The sequence below is a fragment of the Anguilla anguilla genome, chromosome 6 (genome assembly GCF_013347855.1).
Source record: "Anguilla anguilla isolate fAngAng1 chromosome 6, fAngAng1.pri, whole genome shotgun sequence".
Lineage (NCBI taxonomy): Eukaryota > Metazoa > Chordata > Actinopteri > Anguilliformes > Anguillidae > Anguilla > Anguilla anguilla.
In genome coordinates this window covers 22,786,309-22,808,217 of record NC_049206.1, presented here as the reverse complement: position 1 = coordinate 22,808,217, position 21,909 = coordinate 22,786,309, and the positions used below count along the sequence as shown (strand labels likewise).

Genomic DNA, 21,909 nt, shown 5'->3' with positions numbered 1-21,909 from the left:
GAAAAATCTTACTGGCCACAATCAACATCTTACCAGCATTTGGCTGGTGGTGAGTGTTCAATTCATAGCCTGTTTACAGGACCATTGGTGATAAACAATTAGCCTAACTTTTATCTCTTGTACTGAAACTGGTGGAAGGTGGGGACAGTGATCTTTCCCCCCCCTGGTTTAAGAAGTCACATTTGAATAGATTGTTGAGAGCACTTAATACACTACTTCTTGCCATAGCTCATGGAAATTGAGTATTTATCACACATCAAGGGTGTGCCTTTTAAGACATTGTATCAATCTTCTGAATGTTACGTGTCTGCTAACTTCAGGAAGATTTAAAAAAAAGAAATGTAATTGATTCCCACTTGTATGAAGGACAACTGAGAAATCACCAGCAGAGTCAAGAATGTAGTTCTCAGGCAATTTTCATAAAGGCACTCAGGTGAAGGCAGCGTTTCAAATTTCTGCTTAGGACGCTAATATTCTCAAAGATAACATAGCTTAGAGGACATTTTATAAAAAAGTTTTGAAGGCTGATAATATTTAAATTATGCTACACTGATTGGTCAGAATGGCATCGGTCAATATTGCAACAATTTGCTAAATGCCAAGTTTGCTAGTCAGTTATGCATAGAACGTTTTATATTTAAAACATCATGTTTGGTAAAATGAAAAGTCCTTGTCTTCTTTGCAGGCCCGCTGCATTTGTTTCTCCTGTGCTCACCTCTCCCATTCATGGCTGTGCTAGAAGATAGGGCATAAGAACCAACCAGGGGACATCAGGGCCCCTTAATGAGCAATGGAAATGGAGGTTGGAGAAGAAAGCCTAGGGCATTGCCATAGCACAGCAATAAATAAATGAATGTATTAGGAAAGCAGGAAGCAGCAATCACGTGTGGTGTATTAGTGCAGAGAGTGTTGATTCGTAATGTGAATATAGTGCATGAACATAGTGTGTGTGTGTTTTCATGTCATCTGCATGGAGGATTTCTGCTTGTCCTCTGGCCGCACGTTTGTGCGAAGGTATGTGTGGACACCCAACTGTGAAACAATCCACGACTAAAATGGTGGAAAGGTGTTACGAAGTCCACCATTCTTGTGCTGAAAATGGGTACCCACCTATATGCCACGGTGGGCTATGATCTCCATAAAATCCTGATTTATTACCACACACGGGTCTGGATCTCTATAAAAATGTGATTTAGAACTACACAGTGAACACAGCTGAACTGTAGGCCACACCTGTTTCTAAACACAAATGTGCTTATCCTCTTTTACGGAAAGAACGATGGGCAATGGAGTGATTATCCTTTTGTATCCTTCGTCTGTGCACTTAGGGTTAGGTATTTCCATAAATAACAACGATAAGCACATGCGTGTTTCAAAATAGGTGTGCTACAGTTCAGTTCACCGTGTGGTTATAAGTCACGTGTGTACTAAGATCCCGACCCACTGTGGAGTGAAGTGGGTGCCTATTGTCAGTGTATGAATGGTGGATTTCGTGACACTTTTTTATCATTTCAACCGTGGGCTTTTGCACAGTTGGGTGGTATGGAACACGTTGTTTCCAACACGCTCATACCAAAGTCCGCCAGGCACAGCTGAAGTAGAGAGAGAGACATCAGAGGGACAGTAAATTGTATATAAATTCAAGCACGCGACAGCGCATGCTTATCACCAAGTGATTTATACGAGCAGTGTGAAAGGTTAATATGTACCATGCAAACAAATGTGCATGCTATGAAATGCTTAACGCAAACACCTGCGAGTGGTGGATAAGGTCTAGAAGACCGTGATTAGTCCAAATGAGTACACGGGGAGTATATGGGGGGGATACAAGTTGGCATTCCAATCATAGGGAAAATTTTCTTGCAAATAGGCCTAGATTGTATGAAATTTGTCCATGCATATTTTTAACTTGCATACTTTGACTAGTTAAAGTGTAATGACATGCAAAATCGTTACAATGTAATTCAGTTTGGCTGTGCTGTGGAATGGGTAACAAGTTTCCTTTTTTGACGGCTGGAATTTGTGTAGACCGCTCTGGGTGCCAGGAGGTGTAGCGTTCAGTTCTCATCTAAGCCTATTCCGATATACTCTTGAGGTTGGTATCAGATCTGAATTGTTCCAGTACCTATCCAGCAAAAGATGATTTGGAGAAGACGAATGCTGTGTAATTCACAGTGAATTTAAATGCCTGCCAGGCAATGAAATAATCATGATAATGATAATAAAGACAAACACTCTCTGCCTGTATTAGGGGTTGGGCTTGCATCCTGCTGATGGACTGTATTGAACAGATGTTCTGAAGTTCCTGTTAGTATGCTGCTGTGAGGAGTTAAAGACCCTCGAGGCTTCCTCTTGTAAAGGCTCGATCATTAAGTCATCCCTGCCAATGGAGTCTCTTTGTGCTTATTAAAAATCATCTCCAGTTATCCTTGCTGCAGCTATGCTCTCCATACCCAACGATCCCAGGAACATGCATTTAAAGATCCTGCAGCTAGGTGGTGCTGTGCCAGTCATTCTCCCAAGTGGTTAATAAAGGCAAACCGAAGCGTCTCTGTCCTGTTCTCTGTCCTTGTGACGGGCGCTGGGTGATGACACATTAAATCAGTCTCGTTCCTATGACCTCCCCCTAGCGGTCTCGCACTATTCACTTTCAGATATACCGCGCCTCGAAACTCTGGGGGGGTGGGGGGTGGGGGGTGGGGGGGTGGGCAGCATTTCAGGTCAGATTATGGTCCATATTTAGATTACTTTGCTCACATCTAATGCATTGTGAATGCCAGTCCCAAATCCAGCGACCGCGTGTTTGAAGTGGCTGCCCCTGCTCATTTGTGAAAGTGGTTCCCCAGAGGGGCAACTTGTTAAAAACCTTTTGTGGCATGAAAATCCGGCCGCCGTGTTAATTAAGAGGCAAATATCTTGTTACCGATAATCAAATTCACTACTACTGGTTCCCACCCACACAAGGTTCATCTTCCAGACAGACAATGGAGCCTGAATGATTAATGCTACTTGGGTAAATTATTGATGGGACCAAATACCAGTGCAGGAAATGTACTCTGTTGTCTATAGTAGATGTGGGTGTTTGACACGGTTGAGAGTTCAACTACCACAGTTTGTATACGAGACTTTTTTAACCCAGTATTTTTCTTTGCTAGTTTTTAGATGTGGTCTCATTGAACCCAGAACTCTACGCTCCCAAACTCCTCTGGGCACATTTGTCAGAGGAATACAATCCACGTTGAAAAAAATACACTGTTCTTGATTATTGATAATATATCCAGCCCTGTGTTTTGTGGGAATGGCCCCAAATGTGGACCATGGCCTCTATGTGGATAATTGCGCTCTTTGTTGATTGTGCGATTAAGCTTTACATTTCAAAGTTAGCTATTTTAGTAAAAATGCAGCTTTTTTTCCCCGGCCCAAAAAACCCCGGAGAAGGAAATGATAAAAGTACGGGAGCAAAACTCGCGGAACTAATGTGACAGCGCCCAGCTGTTGTGTTCACATGGCAACCCCGTACACAAATACACAGATCTTGGACGAGAGCGGGGAGCGCAGCGACATTCTCTGAAAAGTTGGTTCTAATCAAGGTTTTCATCTGGCTCAGTGCGGTTGGTGTGCAGACAAGGAGCAAGCACTGACAGGTCGGGGGGGGTGGTGGCTGGGGGGGGGCTGGGGGTGAGAGGGAGAGGCGTGTTTCTTATGAATGGGTGAGAGAACAGTGTTGTGTGTAGTGTAATACTAATACATTGCATTTACATTACATGTATTTAGCAGACGTTTCTATCCAAAGTGACGTATAAAAGTGCATATCATGGTCATTGGACAACTACAAAACACAGGTTACCTGTGCTGCTGTTCCTTTGTGTGTGTGTGTGTGTGTGTGTGTGTGTGTGTGTCTGTGGGTGCCGTAGATGTAAAGCACTGTTTATCACAAGACAGGACTGCCTTGTTGACTTGGTTGCAAAACAAATGGCAGGTCTCATGCATATGTCTCCAGTAATCTGCAAATATTCAATCCAGTTTATTCAAACACTGTGATATCAATTTATTTTTAACAATCATTCCATTTTAATATACCTGATTTTGCTTCTGATTGGTTCTGTGTAAGAGTCACTATGAACACTGACATTGAGTAAGTGTAAATTAAAATGATTAACCCCTTCGTACAAGCCCCCTATTGGCCAGGACGGTGACATTCTGAGATTGGTTGACTCAGACATTCAGTGCTCCTGTGAGCAAACTATGAATGGAAACAACAAACTTCCTGCTCTCACTTTATTCATAGATGATACGCTACAACTAACACCAAATACGGAGCTTATAAGTGCCACCATTGCAGTGTAAGTTGTCTATTCAACAAGCCCCCCCCCCCCCCCCCCACAAGAGTTCTTGTGTAATTATACCACGTCATTCTACTATCAATATCTGCGACTAACTGTGGAATAAATGTATGAATTTACCACTAGTTTTACAAGTAAAGAGGCCCCTTTCAAGATTCTGTGGTCATTTATTATCTTGATCCATCCATTTGAGAAATAAACACGCAAATATAAAGCGGGGATAGGCATTTACATTGTTAACGTGCAAATCTTCACATAGTGGCACTTTATTTCTACCTAAATTATGAATATAAACTAATCTCAGCCAGTATTGTAAATAGTACAATTGTCTTGCTTCATTTCAGCCATTTTCCAAGTCTCTCTGATGCTCACATCTGAAGCTATGAAGCCTTAAATAGAACACCTCCTAAATGGGTGAAGATTGGCCAAATTTGGCATCTGCACAAATGGATTGAGACATCCCTCACATGAAAAAATGGTTCCCTTTATTTGAGATCACAGTTACAGTGCCCTCCAAAATAATTATTCACACCCTTGACATGAACAAAAAGATTAGAAATAATGCAAGGACTGAGCTGTAGTTTAAGTTGGAAAATTATCAGCTATAATAATGATTCAGTGGACTCAACAAAAGGTTGTTTTCCTTTCTCTATGGTGATGGATGACATATGGATTTTACATGTAGGTTATATTACCTGGGGCTTATGCATACTGCAGAATGTTTGTGGATTTCATCCTAAATGTTATTGCACAACCGGTTACTGCATTGTGCGTGCGCATGATTCATAACATGTTCGTTTGGATTTTGTTCGTAAATCGCTCGTATGCATGTTTCATTCGTAAATCAAATATCCCTGAAGGAGTGCATATGTGAATGAGCGTTATGACTCCACCCACTGAACTCCCTCAGAGTTATTCTCATATGGTGGCTTAGTACATCTTATTTAGCTATTTAAATCGCTTGGAAATGTCAGTTGAACGCTGCTAAACGACGCAATTGTAATAAAGCAATTGTAATTGTAGTAAAACTTTATAGGAAACGTGATGGCGGAAGAGCGAGTAAAGGGAAGAATTCTCTGAATGCTAGACCGAAGTGCTGATTGACGGAGGCGCTGGCACGAGCGCAGCTATTGTTTGGTCCCGTCAGCTGTAGGCACCATCCAGCAAAACTAAATATGTTGCTTGGCAAGCTGCGACAGGACGACTCCGGGTGAACTGCGTAGACTTTAAGAGAATCTGACCGATCCCTAAAAGTGTTCACAGTATTTCGCTCAGTTCGCAAGGCCTTCCCACAGGTTAGCGCAGCAGTGATCCTTGAAAGGGAATAGCTCACGCGTAGGTTTATACGACTTAATGTTTCGCAACCGTAAAGCTATTGTAAAACTTGGTTTTCTACGTTGAATTTAATGGGCAGCGCGCTCTTTGGCAATCAGCGTGCACAGATTCCCGTTACTTAGGCTTCGCCTCCTGGCCCCCTTCCACCCTCTCAGGTTCTTATGTACGCGCTACGATGAGGCCACTGACATGTTCATACCCGATAAGCCATGGTTGGCCACAGTGCATTTCCCTAAAATGGAGTTTCTTTAAGAAATAACGTGTTAATGTGGATTCATTTTTGCTGAATTTTATTTAAAACACTTAATGGTGTGAATAATTGTGACTTTTTTTGGGGGGGGGGGGGGTGTGGGGGTATTGTTAAACAAAATTTCTCTCTCTGAGGTATTTTACTACTATAAAATCATAGATTATTTTACCAGTTTGTTTTAGCATAGCTTAGCTCATTGTCTGTATTGATTATTGTACAGTAATTTTTCCCTCTTTGCTCATCTTCATCAGTGGTGTGAATAATTTTGTTAAAATTTAGACTTTGCTTGAATGAGGCAACACATTCAGTGCACCACTGATGATGTAAATTATGTGGAAATATCTTGCTGAATCAGTCAAAGTCTTGTGGATCTTTTATCACTTATTTTTAATGTATCATTTTGCCAGACAAACTCAGAAGAAAAGCTATTACTATACAACCTATGCAGAGTCAATCACAGCTCTCTGCTTAATAATAAAGTAGTATAAAATATGTAAAATATTTTGTTTTACAAATAAAATCTGCGCTCATCAACTTCTTCCATGACTGTGAAAACTTGGTTGCAGGTTCGGATTTGAGCTTTAATGTGAAACCGGATCGTCATAAGCCAACATGGACAAACAGATATTGTTGATTGATATCAGCCTCAATATCGTGTATCCGTAGCCAATAGCATTTAAGATTGTGCTGACTTGTAATGAGGAATGTGGCGTACGATGAGCACTGAGCTTTTGAGAAGTCACGGTTTTCAGCTCTGCGCGGCTCGGGCAGCTGGTGAAGACAGGTGCTCGGGACTGAAGAGGTGACCCAGCATATGTGTGTGTGTGTACGGAGAGACTCTATCAGCGACGCATTCTATGGCTCCGTAATTAGCCCGCTCCATTGTGTGCTAACGCATGTTTATTTAACTTTGGCCCCTTCTCAGCAAGTGCAGACTTTAGCTGGTAGTTTCATCATTAATACACAGTGCCTTTTAAACCTGACATCTGGCCCCCGAATCCAAATCCGGCACTGGTTTTCTTTTCTCCCCGGTAATTAACTGAACAATTAAGCAGTGTTTCCCCTGCATTAGTGGTAATCAACCCTGTTCTTGGAGATCTGTCCTTGCTGTAGGCTTTCCCTCCAGCCCTAACAAAGCACCGCTCATTTAACGGCTAAAGATCTGCATTGAGATGCTAATTAGCGCAGACAGGTGTGCCAAAATAGAGTGGAAACGAAAACCTACAGGATGGTAGATCTCCAGTCATATGGTTGGTTACCACTAATGCAGGGGAAACACTGCTTAATTGTTCAGTTAATTACCGGAGGAGAAAAGAAAACCAGTGCCGGATTTGGATTTGGGGCGGGGCTACATAAAGGCGCAGTGTCACTGCTAGATTTCCAGCACCTGGAATATTTTTTGTCCCCCACCAGGTGAAATCAGGGTGAGGACTGTGGATCAGTCTCTGCCAGTTTATTCGTTCATTTCTCACACCGGTATTAGTATTATGCGAACGAACCCATTATAACCTAGAACTGTTACTTTTGATGACCGCACTGCACTTTTCAAACCAATCAAAATGGCTCAGTGACTTCTAATATATAAATACATGTAGCCAATGGGAAGGACACATTTATTATCATTTGACTTTTTCAGAGATATCAGACATGTCAGTGTGAATCAGTGAAGGCAGAAGAACACTGTTCACCATAGAAGTGTGGTGATTTGCTGCGGTTCTGATTTAGAATCAAGCGACACTGCAGAGGATGTTTTTGTGAGTGTAATATAATGTTGTGCGCTGTAAATAATACCCTTAAACAAATAATATGTTCGCTAGTTGTTAACTAAACACTTTATGACAAACTAAGCTAGATTGTTAGCTATTAGCCTCTGCTGTTAACTGTGTAACAGTAGCTCACGTTCAGCTGAATAAAAAATATAACCATGAGTGTAGCGAGTTAGCACGCAATTTAGGTCTTGCATATCGTAGTTTTGCCTATGTTGATTATAATGGTGACATTTATAGATTTGTAATGTTAGATACTGTTGGTTACTGTTTTTCCCCCAGTTTATGCACCGGAAGGTTTGCTGATCCGATAATGTTATGTCAATTCTCACAGGAACAATTTTTCAACTCTTCATCATTGTTATTTGTTTCAGGAAGATTTCTAGGATTCACTCTCAGCGTTGTGCGTTATCCCAGCTCCTCCGTACGGAGCGGTAAATACGTACAAGTGAAGGATTACTGGCTTTACGTGCAAATGAGATGCTGGCTCCAACACCGGTGAATGTACGAATCTGCTAGTAAAATTAAAGTTCCGAGAATCAGTTGTATGTGCCTCCATGCAACATTGGCTGAATCACATTCTGTGGACAAAATTACCTGTTTCAAACAAGAGTCAAACAAATAGTGGTGTTTTGAGTTTGTACGGTTGTGTCTTCGTCTCTCAGCAATGTGTCTCGTACTGGGTGATGTCAGAAGTCTAGTCCCATTTCAGCCTTCGTATACCCCCTCAAGCCCTTGCCCGCTCGTCCCTGGAAATATTAAAGTCTACGAGTCCATAGTCCGTGAGTGCAGAGGGTTCCGTTTGGGAGTGGGCCATTGAGTTAACCTAAACCGTAAACCTGAGAACCCTTGCGTTGCGCCACTGCTGGAAAAAAATCTTAGGTGGAACACTAATTCGTGCTACTGATTGCCTGGACCGTCTTCACACCTGCCTCCCAGGTAAAGGGAGAGTGGAAAAACCAGCAGTTCTGATGGATGGCGGGCCGGGATTTGAGTGACAGGGGTTTTCAAGCCTTCTGGCAGCGCTCGTCTTTAACGAGGGCACCTGGCGCAGGGCGGGGGGAAGAGCGCGGCTTTGCCGACGCAGGTGTCAGGAGCCGAAATGTCTGCTGGTTTTCCGCTCTTGTCCTTCCTCTGAAGCACTTTTTCTCCCCGGTGGACGCGCTTCACGGGTCATATTGGACGTCTGTGCGACTCAGCCCCTTAGAGGCCAGTTTCTAGCGGCGCTATAACAATAGCCTACCTATAACGATAAACCATAACTCAACGGCTAGCGTCCACACATTTAGCCTCAAATGACCGAGGCTGCTTGTGCAGTAGGAAGTTATAGCCTTTTGGTCTGATTGTTTGTCAGAGGTTGTGTGATGATGTGTGTTGCTACTTATTTGTTACTTTAACAGGGTAGTTGCTTTTCAAACCATACAATTTAATTGTGCTGTTTTTGTCTGTTTTATTTCATGTGCTTTTGTGTTTTTGGACTACTGTTGATGTGCAAGGCGAAAAATCATGCGATGGTTGCTTATTAGCCTACTGGACCTTTGCAATTCATATTTTATGTTATTGCATGGTTTATGTCTCTTGCTGGAGGCAAGATTAATTTTACCTTTGCGGATCAGTCAACGAAATACATTATAGTCTCTTGAATTCTACCGCCCCTACCACCTCTGTAGAACAACCACTGAACATCACTGTAAGTTTCAGTACTGTCCTATTGCCTTGTACATAGTATTCAGTTATTTTAATGCTGTGGCTCAGTTCCAATGCTGGATGAAGAGGGTCGTAACATCCCGCGCGACAGCTTGCGTCTACTGACGCCGTAAAGACAGAAACCCGGTGCGTTCGGTGCCAGTTTGCCCCGCCGTTTGCAGAGAGGTAGCCGCGCGTAGACCTGAGTGAAGGGTCGTTGTTTCCGCGGTGCTGTATCGCAGCTGCCTCTTAAGCCCTTAAGTCTCGCAGTGGCGGGACTGTCCGGGACTTCTCCGGGCTGGCGACGCTGTCAAAGGCAGCTGCTCTCTCGGGCCCGTCGCTGTCGACCACTTCGTCTGGAAGGCTTGAGGTGCGCCGCGTTCGCGGTCGCCAAGGGGAGCGTGTCGGTCGGACCAGGTTGAGCTGGCAGGTCGCGGTCACTGAGATGAGGGCGTCATGGACTTGTTGGTGTATTTCTATAACTCTCTCCTCAGACTAACAGTCCTGTTTTTTTTTTTTTTTTTGGCTAAGAAGGCTAAGCTCATTCTTCCCTTCTCCCTATGATTCCCCCCCCCCCCCCAGTTCTTAAAGCTCTCAGTGAACTTCTCTTCGCTATGAGGATTGACTTCTCTGAGGAGAACTTGGAGCCAAGGCGAAGCAGAGCCTAACGCGGCCAGGCTCGATTTGCGGCGCGCTGACGGGTAGCCGTTCCAGCTCTGCGCACGTTTCGTTCCCCCCCCCCCGGGTGACGTTAGCGCCACGCGGTCCTGTTCGCGGTCCAGGCTGCACGGTTTGCGGAATGATCGATGCCCTCTCTGCTTTCCAGATGTGATCCCGTGAGCGTGTTGGACAGGAGCGTGCGCCGTGCTAACCCCGCTCCTCGCGGGAAAGTAGGTTCAGATCACGCGGAAGCAGGGGTCTCAAACTCCCGTCCTGGAGGACTGCGGTCTCCGCTGTTTTTGTGCGATTTCCTTTCGGCGTCTTAAATTAAGCACTTACGCGTGGGAGCACGTCGAAAACCTTTGGACGCGACGGCCCTCCAGGGTTTGACCGCGAGGTCCCCCCACGTGAAGCATCTTCTCAAAGCTTTACGGCGTGTTTGTTTTCATTCTGGGGCGTCCTTCTTTGTCCGAGAGAGTGCGTGTGTCACTGAAAGACATGCAAGCCTCTTCCTCTCTCTCTCTCTCTCTCTCTCTCTCTCTCTCTCTCTCTCTCTCTCTCTACCTCCTCCATAGTTCAAGTATTGAAAGTTTTGCCTCATTCCATTGGCATCATGTGATGATCCTGTAAGCAGACTCGCAACCTCTAGGAGAGTTCTGGAGAGTTAATTTAGGTGAATGTTGCGGGGAAAAATGGTGTTTGAGGGTGGGGTATTGGCAATTGCATCAAAGTTAAAGACAATAGAATGGTGATAGAATTGCTTTACTCTCCTGAATATGAGCCTAAAGGCTGTTTTATACTTGTGCGTAGTCTGCGTAGTTTGCGTTGTGTGCGGCACTCGTGAACGGGCAGATCATTTATACCTGTGCGGCATGTTGCACAGGTTGCGCAGGCCACGTGATTAGATTTTGTTACTGACCGTTATAGTTCAAAAGCCAACACCGTCATTCATATTTCCAGACCTACTAAATACTGCACCAATCATCACAAAGATGCTCAGCTACTGTAACTTGTTGCAACAAAGACATTCACCTGACAAAAGCGCTTTTAGTCGCATATTTAACGTTGCCTATCGGTTTTGTGAATCAACTGTTAGGCTATAACCTGTTAGCCAGAGCCGTATGCCAGTGACCTCACGTCAGCAGTCAACCAATCATCTTCTTTGCGGCGTATGCGAGCACTGGTTGCTAACTACGCGCTTTTAAGTTTTTGAGGAGGTACGCGGCCTCAACGCGGCCGTGGTCTGCAACCGTCGCACATGCCGCACGTTCCGCACAACCCCGCAGACCCATTTTTACGCGTACTACGCAGAAGTATAAAACAGCCTTAAGTCCATATCTAAATATTAGCCTTTTAATGCATTTTGCTAATTTCCTCAGAGGATCCACTCACAGGGGTTTTCATGGCATGAAAATGGTCTTTGGTGCTCCCCATCACTGGGCTAGAGTTAATTTAGCTACGTATCCACCTGGAGGGCAACTTTACACTACGGAAAAATTGTGGGTTGGATAGTGTTTAGATTTTGAGGTTTTGAGAAATTAGGCACCGAAATCTACGTTCCGATTTGGTCCAGTAGGTACTGGTCATATGGGAACTGCTGCCAGAGTGGTGTCGGGTTTAGGCTGCCAACCCTATGAAAAATTGCCTATTTTTTTTATAGAATCTAGATTTGGCGAAAGGAATGTTCCACGAAACATTGAAGTTTGTAAACAGAAAAAAACTCCCATGGAGTGTGCATTTAATGGGATTTCCATACCACATTTGCACACCGGGACACTTCTACTCCTCAGTGACATACTTGTCAGAGACCATAGGGGGTGTTACTGACAAATGCCATTGCTAACAAGACAGTATTCACATCTGGGATAGTAATTTGATGATTTTTTGTAGTAGAATTGCGGTCACAAACTCCTGCAACTGCTTGACTCAAAATGTATGCTTCTCTTCATTCTCAGATCTGACAGAAACCACATGAGTTACAGCAGACCATGTTCTGCCTTAAAATAATGCTATTTCTGTTTTAACTGTGGTCAGGCTGGAAGCGCTAATTCCATTTAAACTGTGCACATGGTCCAGGCATTAATGCCAACTGAACTGCTCAGCTGGGAGCGCTAAGGCTAACTAAACTCATTAGGCTACAGGCTTTAATGCCAACTGAACTGTGATTAGGCTTCAAGCTTTAATGCTAACTAAACTGCACTCATCCTCCAAGCGTTGATGCTAACTACTCAGCTGAGAGTGCTTCCGCCGACTGAACTCTGCGTAGGCTGCGGGCGCTAATGCTAACTAAACTGCGCTCGACTGGGAGCTGTAATGCTGCTTAAACCGCACTCGGGCTGGATGGAGGCGCACAGCGGACGTCCCAGAGGCCCTCTAATCCAGCAGTACGGAAGGCATTCTGGGTAACTGAAGGGGGGGGGGAGGAACGCCGCTCGGGGGACGTTCGCCGCGGAGGAAAGCGCAGGCAGACGCGTTTTCGAATCTTGTTTAAACAAAGGCCGAAGAGGCCCCCCGGGGGTGTCTTTGGCTACGGACGATAGTAATGAGATTCACGGAGAGGAAGGAAGGGGGGGACGTCTCTTTCCTGTCAAGTGGCTGCGCGAGCGTGCGCAGAACCGCGTCGGCGGCGCGGGACTCGTCTTCGCGCTGTTTTTCGCGACGGGTTCGGGCACGCCGGAGAGGATCCCTCCCGCTCCGGCACGCGTGCCGCTTTTTTCCCCCCGCTCGGGTCGGCGGAGGCCGGAGGGCTGAAATCGGAAGCGGCGTTTTTCCGAGCCGGGGGCCGGGGCTGTTTTCGGAACGGCGGCCCGGCGCGGGTCGATCTTACCTTACCTGATTAGTTTAGCACGACTCCCTGTCTGCCGCTGAGCCGCGCGGTAAAACGGAGAAGTGCCGTCCGCGGCCGCGGGGGGCAGGGAGGCGATTTAGGCTAAGCGTTCTCAAGACGGCTGTGACTGTTGGGCTGCGTCTCTCCTCGGCCGAAGAACGACTCTCTTGTCACAACCCTCTGTTCCGCCTCCTCCTGTGCATCTGCAAAAAAATAAATAAATAAAAAGAGCCCCTGTGTTTGCTGTAGCAGGTTTCTGGTTAATGTGAAATATTAGCGAATCAGCGGGAGTGGTGCAATTATTTAGTTTGGGGAAGTATTCCGTCGGTCACCTAGCAACAGGCTCCTGAAAACAGGAGTGGACTGCGTCGCCCCTGGCAACCACTGTTGCTCCGCAAACAGCGCAGGCCGGTGCAAACAAAGGCCAAGACTGCGGACTCCTGGTTTTTTTTTTTTTTTTCAAATCGAACATCTGTATGTGTTTTTCTCTGGACGCAAGCTGTTTAAGTGAGATCTGTCATTGACAGACCTGCTTAACCCCACCCCCCTTCCCCCACCCCAACCCCCGCATTTTCAAAACCAAGTCGCAAGCAGCTATGCATTTATACTGCCGGGGGGCTAAGTAATTACGGAGGTCTCCGTAACGTTTCCTTTCATTCCTCCTCGTTAAAAGCAGGTGACTTGTAAGGGGGGAAAAAAAAAAAAAAAAAGGGAAATTGGTCAACGGCTGCGGCGCTCCCCTTTGCGGCGAGCACAATGGCTCTAACGACGCGTCGCGAGCTGCTTTTGTTTTCCCCCCGGCGAGGGACGTGAGGACGAGGCCCGCTTTTTAAAGGGCAGCCCTGCCGCCAGCCGCTGGCTAACGGAGGCGTAGCACCAGACCCCCCCCGCCGCGGGGGGGGAGGGTGGGGGGGGGGGTCGGTTGTTGCCCGTTGTTTTCGGTGGCTGTGGAGGGGGAGAAGGCCGACCGGCGGAGACGGCGTTCGGTGTCGTCTGGGAGCTCCCAATCCGTCGGCTAAACGGCCGACTACAGGCCTCTGTTTGACGGGCTACTTTTAGACGTGTGTTCGCGGTTTGCTAATTAGCGTTACACAAATTGTGCGTCGGAACAATTTGTCTCCCCCGCAGCAAAACAAAACAGCCCCTGACTTGTTACTTTTCACACCTGGCTCGCTACTCCAGAAATTTGGGAACCCCCCCTGCTGTCAGGTGGCGTGTTTCCACCCGGTCCTAGCGCGGAGAGGTGTGATTGGTCACGGCGTCTTGGGGCTTCGGTCTGCAGGGCCGAGGCGAGCGCCGGTCAGCTCTCCGGTCGACCGGTCGTCCGTGGTTCTGCGGTCGCCGCGCCCGTGCGCTGGACGCGCTAGCGTGCGACGGCGCGTTCGGCTAGCGTGCGATCTCAGGGTGCACAAAATGATTTTTTTAACAAGCGTCATAACAACGAATTTTGGTAGCTACAGTAAGGGCTGTGTTTGGAATAAGCTAGACATGTGTGCGCTCACCTTAACCAATGAACAGCCTCTCTTTCTCTCTCGCGCGTGTGCACATCACACTCGCACACAGTCAGTTTAACTGAGCCCGTACTTCCATCGCCCTGCCAAACTCAAAGTGAGAAGGAGACTGAGCCAGTTACTGACCACGTGACAGAGTCTGAGAAGCAAAGAGAAAATGGCGAGCATTGTTGGGCTGAAGGGCCTGTTCTCATAATCACGCAACGCTTTATGTTATGTTATGTTAAACGGCATGTTTGTTGAAATGCTGCGCCTCGAAATTTCAGCTAACCCAATAGTGAGATTCTGCACATATACTGTATGTAGAGTTAATGGCTGCAAGCTACATCCATCCATAGCCAGCAGGGTATGGCCCACCTGGCGTCTTTTTTATGAGCCAATTGTGTGGTCGCCTTCTGTTGGCTAGATGTGCAGCGGGACTCTTACAGTTAAAAAAAAAAAAGCCCGTGACGCTTCTGAATGTAGATGGCTATAAAACGACAGCGGCCGGGACACGCATGAGACGATTCCGGAATTTTCCGCCTTTATTTCTGACGGTGTCTCGTGTTTCGGATGGTTTCGGCTGTTTTGGCGGCCTCGTTTGGGCGCGGGGAAGCTGGCGAGCGTCTGGATGACGACGGCGTTTCGGGTCGAGATTAACCGGCCTTGGAGATGGGCTTCCCTCAGCTTCTGAGAGAGCGCTCTCCTTCTTCCTCTCTATCTCCCTCCCACACATTCATACCGTCTCTCACCCCCTCTCAGGCTCTCAGGCCTTCCCCCCCTTTACGCCGACCTTCTCTCTCACTGCCTCTCTTTTCCTCCTCCTCCTCCTCCTCCTCTCGTTCCATTGTTCTCTCGCTCTCCTCCCTGTCACGCTCCTGTTACTTGCCCGAGCTTTAAAAAGAGAAGAGAAAGGCAGGAGCACAGGGTTGGGAGGGGGAGGGGGCAAAGTTAAGGGTGGTCGCCATGGATCCCTCTCCATGGCAACTGGCAAAACGTTTACAAAGCTTTGGGGAATTTCCTCATATCAGCTGGATTATGGGAGCCCCTGGAGAAAGGCTCCCGTCTGAAGCGACCGACGCGCGCTGCGAGGGCCCTGGTGGGGGGGGTGGGGGAGTGGGGGGGGGGGTGGGGGAGTGCGGGGGGGTGGGGTGTGGGGGGGGGGGGGGATTCAGAGCTTCGGCGAGAGCATGGGAGGGAGCGATTCGGCCGTATTCTCCCCCGCTCCCTCCCTTTTCCTTCTCTTTCATTTCACTCCCCCCCCCCCCCCCCCCCCCCCTTGTAATTTTAGTTTGAAGGCCTCTTTGCGTGACAGCGCCTCCGCTGGCGCGTCGGGGGACTGCGGTCTGCCCGCGATTACCGCGCGAGAGGCGCTTTCCTTCAGCGCCACGCCGGACTGCTCTCGGGCGGGAGGGGCGGGAGGGGCGGGCGGCGCATGCTAGTGCGCTCGCGTGGCTCCTCTTAGCACAGCTGGGCTCTGTGTGGGCCCAGCTGAGACCTGCGGTTTCTGTTGGAATGCATTGGTTCCCGCTGTGAGTGTAGCTACAGCTTACAGTGCTGCTCAGTTAAAAAGGCCTTCCCCAGTGTTTTGGATGAGTTTGTTATGAAATATAAAGTATTTTTAACAAGTGTTTTTTTTTTTTTTTTTTTTAAGTAGTGAAGAAAATCTAAGGAAGTCATAGACTTCTGATACTGAGTTATGCTGATGCTTTAGGTTTTCAACTTTTGCGTTGATTTGTTTCTTCTCCTGTTACTTCATCGTTTCAACTGTTTCAACTTTGAACTACTTGAATTACTATCTCCCATACGTAATGTTTTGTGCTGTATTTATGTTTACAGATTTGTATTTTTTAGATCTTTATTGCGTTTATTTTATTGAGCGACAGGACACACACACGTTCCCTGTCTCTCATGCATTCGTGTTTTCAGCAGCCTCTGAAATGGAGGTAAGGTGAGTGGTTTGAATGTGGTGTTCTCTCTCTCTCTCTCTCCCCCTCAGTGTTCAGCATGCAGAGCTCAGAGGGCGGGTCTGACTCCGCCTCCACCGTGGTGCTGCACACCTCCACCTCCGTCCAGGCCCCCGTGGTGCAGCCCGTCCCGGCCTCCCAGCAGGTATCCCACCATGCACCGCCGCCCCGTTTCCAAAAAGCAGGCTCCGACTGAAAGGACAGGAGCGACCAACCACTCGTCTTCACGAATGCTCAGCCCCTGCAGGAGCTCGCTATCGCTATCAGATTCTTTCTCTCAGACACATCCAAAACTGGGCTCGCAAGCAGAGATAAAGCACACAGACCGATCCACTCCAAGCACAAGGAGCCCGGCACTTAACTTTCAGTTATGAATCCGAACACAGGTGTTAGCATTTCTTACGGAGTGAAGCAGTGGTGTATAATTAATTGAGCTAAGGGATTCAGCTATAGCAGCTGGTAAACCTAGGCTGAGTCAAACTCACAGCAATGTACAGACCCTCAGGAGTGCTTCCAGTCCCAGTGACCTGAACTCTTCTGGAAAACCAGGGTCTGGAGGAAGTTTTGTGTGTGTGTGCGTGTGTGTGTGTGTGTGAGTGTGTGAATGCGCACCTGTGTAGACTGCAGGGGCGCTGTACTGCCATCTACTGTATGTAATATGCATGGCTTCTGTAATCTCTTGCTTTGAAGTCTTACCTTTACTGAAGTTACTTCTTTTTTGCATATGTAGCACTGCTGATGTAGGAGGCAATGCCACTTGCTTCATTGAGCACAGTGGTCTCAGGCTGCATGCAGCATAGCAAATGTATAGAACCAAAAATATAGTTTAACAAATCTGATAAATATACACACATACAGTCTCTTGAGGAATACCATCACTGTACAAGCTGTTCTGAAGTTATTTTTTTGTTTTAACATTCATCGCACAGAAGAACTGTCTAGGCCAATATAAACCGAACAATATTTTTAGAAAAACTCCAGTAGGTCTCTTTAAGGCTCGACCTGCCTGATTAAATGAGCGTTTGGTTTGGTTTCGCTCCAAGGGGAGAAAGTCATGGTTAAAGAGTAATTCCCTGGAACTCCCTGTTTCAGCCTGACTGAACAGCCTGCCATGTTTTACCGCTTTGAAAACATTCGGCCAAAACCAATCTAGGCGATCAGGTGCCAACAGTGTTCTCTCGTATTAAAAAGTAAACAGACGAATTTGTGTGCGGCAACAATTTTCTGGTTGGATATCTTGATTGACATTTATGTTATGTAGTAGTACCTCCTTTGTACTCTGACATCACAATTGGGTGGGGCTAGAGTGAAGACAATGCTTTTCTATTTATTTCCTGCCAAATGGTATTGTTTCACAAATGTTGAAATAACAGCATGGATGAAAATGTATCATTATAAAGTAAGCATACAAACACATTTACAGCAACAAAAAAAAACATGATTTACAGTGTAATTACCCCTCAAACCACCTGCTCAGCTGAGTGCTTTCATTTGTCTGTGGCTTTTTTTCCTGTTGTTGTAATGTGCTTCTTGGGTGCAATAGACGCTCTTTCCAGGCATGTCTTGGGTTACCAGTGGTGTGTATGTACTCTGAGAGTCCTTGCTGTATGTCTGTCTTTCCGTAGGTCCATCATGTGGTTCAGCACGTGTACCCAGTCCAAACCCAGTATGTAGACGGAGGGGAGGCCGTCTACCCCAACGGAACCATGTAAGAACCAGCCGCCTCTGCTCAGCCTGCGATACACGCCTTAGACCGTTTCACAGATTAGGGGACAGGAAGTAACCAGGGGAAGCACTTTTGCGTTACGCAGTGTGCCATTCCCAGCACTTTCTGTAAATGCGGTTATCCATTGGGCTGCGGAACCTTTAGCAGTGAAGCTTGACGGTTTGTGGTTTTTAAAACGTTTTTCTGAGTTCTCACTTTAACATTACTGTCTTCGGAAAGCAAGTTATTGTAATTGATTTGTTTCTTCATTTTCATATAATTGCTGTTATTTGTCGGGCATTTGCAGTGGAAATGAGAATTGAAATGAACTCACACGATTTACTAAGACCTTCAGCTCATGCAAAACCTTTTAGCACACACAGAACCAACAACATGACCAATGATTAGTCATGGTATTTGTTTTGCACCAATCATCAGTGTTGTGAGTTTTGCATATGCTGGAGGTCTCTTAGTCAATCAGACCCAGAGTGTGAACAAGTGGCGATTGACAACAAACACAGAGAGTGCTGCAATGACAGGAGAGGCTTACAATTGTGATTAAGTTGAGGAGTAAAGGAAAAATTGGGGCTACAAAGCTCACTTTGGATTTATTTTTAATCTTTATTTTACTGGGAATCTGATGGAGATGAGTACCTTGACAAAAAAGCAATGGTTAACAGCTATTTAAAGCAGAAGGCAGATATTATGATGAGTCATTATGTTGAACTGATTTTGGCCATCCTTTTCCTCAGCGATGTATGACTTGGTGTCTGAGTGTTGAGTTCTCCGTTAAAGGGCAGTAAAAATGTTGAGGGGTTGTGTGCAGTTTTTCTGAGGGCGTGCCGGCGCGCCTCGCGTCTAACCGTCTCTCCGCCTCCTGCTTCGCTCAGCCGGGCGGCCTACTCCTACAACCCCCAGGCCCAGCTGTACGCGCAGTCGGGCGGGGGCGGCTACATGGACGCGCAGGCCGGGGGGGGCGGCGGCCAGGTGACCGCCGTGGTGTCGTCGGCCAGCGTTCCCTCCCACGGCATGGCGGGCGTCTCCATGGAGGCCAGAGGCGGGCAGATCATCTCCGGCGGCAACGCTTACATCATCCACAGCGGCTCGGCCGAGGGCAGCCGCCACCACACCTCCCGCTCCTCCTCTGCAATGGTACAGCCCCGAGTTTGCTCTGTCCTCTCCCCCCTGACTGTGTCCCAAATGGTCCACTCCTTCCCTATATAGTGGCTTAACTGGAGGCGAGAATGACGGTTACTCTCAGTAAGACTGTTGCAGTTCATCATATCACAGTGACAAGCGCTCTGGCCCTTTTGGTTTGGAGGCATTACAAGCATATGTCTCCCTTGATGTCAGTAATTATGTATGTTGGAATCGTTAGCCTTGCTGACTAAACCAGGCCAAAGAGCTAGCATGGTAGCAGTGATACAGTAATAACACTGCAGTATGTGGCGCTGCGCCTGGTCGTGTGAGTAAGCGCAGCACTACTGAGGGCCTGCCAGGGGTGTCAGTTTGAGCAGATATTCAGCAGATGCCCGGTAGCAGGGTCTACTGGCAGGAGAGTGAAGGATGCAACAGTTCTGAGACGGGAACCAAAACCCAGAACGCAAGTAGCTAGCCCATGGTCTCGGTTCCCGTTTTCATTTTATTTATCTATAATATAGCTCCTTAATGTTTTGGTTAAAGAAATATACATATATATTTTTTATTTAGCTCTGTACTCCACAATTTTAGATTTGTAATCAAACAATTCACTTGTGGTTAAAGTGCACATTAAATGCTTTTTTTGAGGATATTTTTATACATATTGGGTTCACCATGTAGAAATTAGAGAAACTTTTTATACATAACCACCCCATTTCAGGGCTCCATAATGTTTGGGACATGTCAATGTTATGTAAATGAAAGTAGTCAAGTTTAGTACTTTGTCGCATATCCTTTGCATGTTATGACTTTTAGAATTCTGTGACCCTTAGACAACACCAGATGTTGAGTATCTTCTCTGGTGATGCTCTGCCATGCCTGTACTGCAGCCATCTTCAGCTCCTACTTGTTTCAGGGGCTGGTTGCCTCAAGTTTTCTCTTATTAAACATATGGAATGCATTGGATTCAGTTCAGGTGAATGAGTTGGCCAGTCAAGAACCTTCCCAGTTTTTGGTTTTGAAAAGTGCCTTTGTTGTGTTAGCAGTATGTTTGGGATCATTGTCTCGCTGTAGGATGAAGCAACCTCCAATGAGTTTGGATTGCATTGGGTTGACCTTTTGCAGAAAATACGCTTCTGTGCACTTCAGAATTAATTCTGCTGCTGCTATCAGCCGTTACATTATCAGTGAAGACAAGTGAGCCAGTAACTGTGGCAGCCATACATGCCCATAACACCATAACACCCCCGTGTTTCACATATGAGGGGGGGTGCTTTGGGTTTTTGGTAATTCCTTTTGGGTTCCATACATCCTGTTTTTGCAGCTAGTACTTTGCATCTTGCAGTGTAGCCTCTTTAGTTCTGTTTGTGAAGTCTTCTGCAGACAGTAGTCAGTGACACATCCACGCCTGCCTGAGTGTTTCTCTGGCAGATGGGCATTTGGGGTTTTTTAAAATTATGGTGAGAATTCTTCAGTCATCATTCATCAACTGTAGTCATCAACAGTCATCTTCCTTGGCCTACAAGGCCCTTTTCGATTGCTGAGGTCGCCAGTGCTCTCTCCCTGAAAGCTGTTTTATACCTTCACTAAGGAAGCACTTGACCTGACTAATCACAAACACCTGTGCAGCCATTTGTCCCAAAAAGTATGGTACGGGGGGGGGGGGGGGGGGGGGCTATGTATAAAAAGTCCTGTAATTTCTACACGAGGAAACCAAAATGAATGAAAATACCTTTAATACAAGCTGAGACTTTAATCATGTGTAAATTGTTTGATTACAAATTCAAAATTGCTTTCAGGTGATTTGGTGAAACAATAAGCTTCCAAATTAGTGAAGCAGAGCACTGTTACAGACACAGTTTAGGTTCCCATGAGAACAAACTTAATATTGTAATGCTGTTATTTATCTCACTGGGCTAAGATGATTGAATGTGAAGCCATTGTGTCGCTGTACTTTCACATACAAATGAATAGACTGCACCATTGGTTCAACGCCAGGGTGGTCTCAAATGAAAAGCCCCCCTCCCTCCATGCACAGTTGGTGTAACCGCGCTATGATTTGGCCCAATCACGTTCAAGCTCCCAAATGATGTAAAAAGCTGGCGAACAAGAACCTTTTGGCTTTATTTGGTGTTGACTTGGCCGCTAGATTTAATGCCCCCCCCCCCCCCCCCCCCCACCCATTGCAACGCTAGATTTGTACATTTCCGGCAGCAGGAACGCTGTACTAGCTATAACCGCATGTGAGAATCACTTCAGGTTGGCCTCCCCAGGTTTTTTACCACCGTCAGCTCAACCCTGTCCCCGGCTTCCTCTTTCACAAGCCCTTGCGTTACACGTCAAGTGGAAGGAGCGAAGGCGCAGGGAAGAGCGCTCGCTCGGTGTAGAAAAACCTGAATTTCCACTACTGGCTATTTTTTGCAATGCGCAATTTTTAAATGGGTCGGATTCCGTTCCCGCTCTTTTCACATTCGCCCGCGGTTAGCGCCGACTTTAGCGGCTGGCGGCTGAGAGAGAGGGATTATGGGTCATTTCTGGCGGCGTTGCAAACGGAAGCCGTTACAGAGGTACGCGTAGAGGTGCGTGGCTCCCTTCAGCCCCGCCCCCCCCCCCACCGCAGAGCTACTCTTTGTGAATCGGATAGCCGTCTCGCAGTCGGCCCATTGAGAGCGTTAGCGATCCTTAGCCGCCGCTCGCCGCGCGCATTTGCATGAGCCAGCGCGCGGGGCGAGGGGGCCCC

At 46.8% G+C, this 21,909-nt stretch overlaps 1 protein-coding gene across 1 annotated transcript in view; it reads left to right on the top strand.

Moving 5' to 3' along the window:
• LOC118229392 (DNA-binding protein RFX2-like) overlaps window positions 1–21,909 on the top strand; it is a 47,073-nt gene that overhangs the window by 1,848 nt on the left and 23,316 nt on the right. Inside the window, exons 2-4 of the mRNA XM_035421315.1 lie at window positions 16,357–16,469; window positions 17,950–18,032; window positions 18,920–19,181. Of these exons, the coding sequence (XP_035277206.1) occupies window positions 16,365–16,469; window positions 17,950–18,032; window positions 18,920–19,181 (450 nt within the window). The 5' untranslated portion in view covers window positions 16,357–16,364. The remainder of the gene's footprint in view (window positions 1–16,356; window positions 16,470–17,949; window positions 18,033–18,919; window positions 19,182–21,909) is intronic.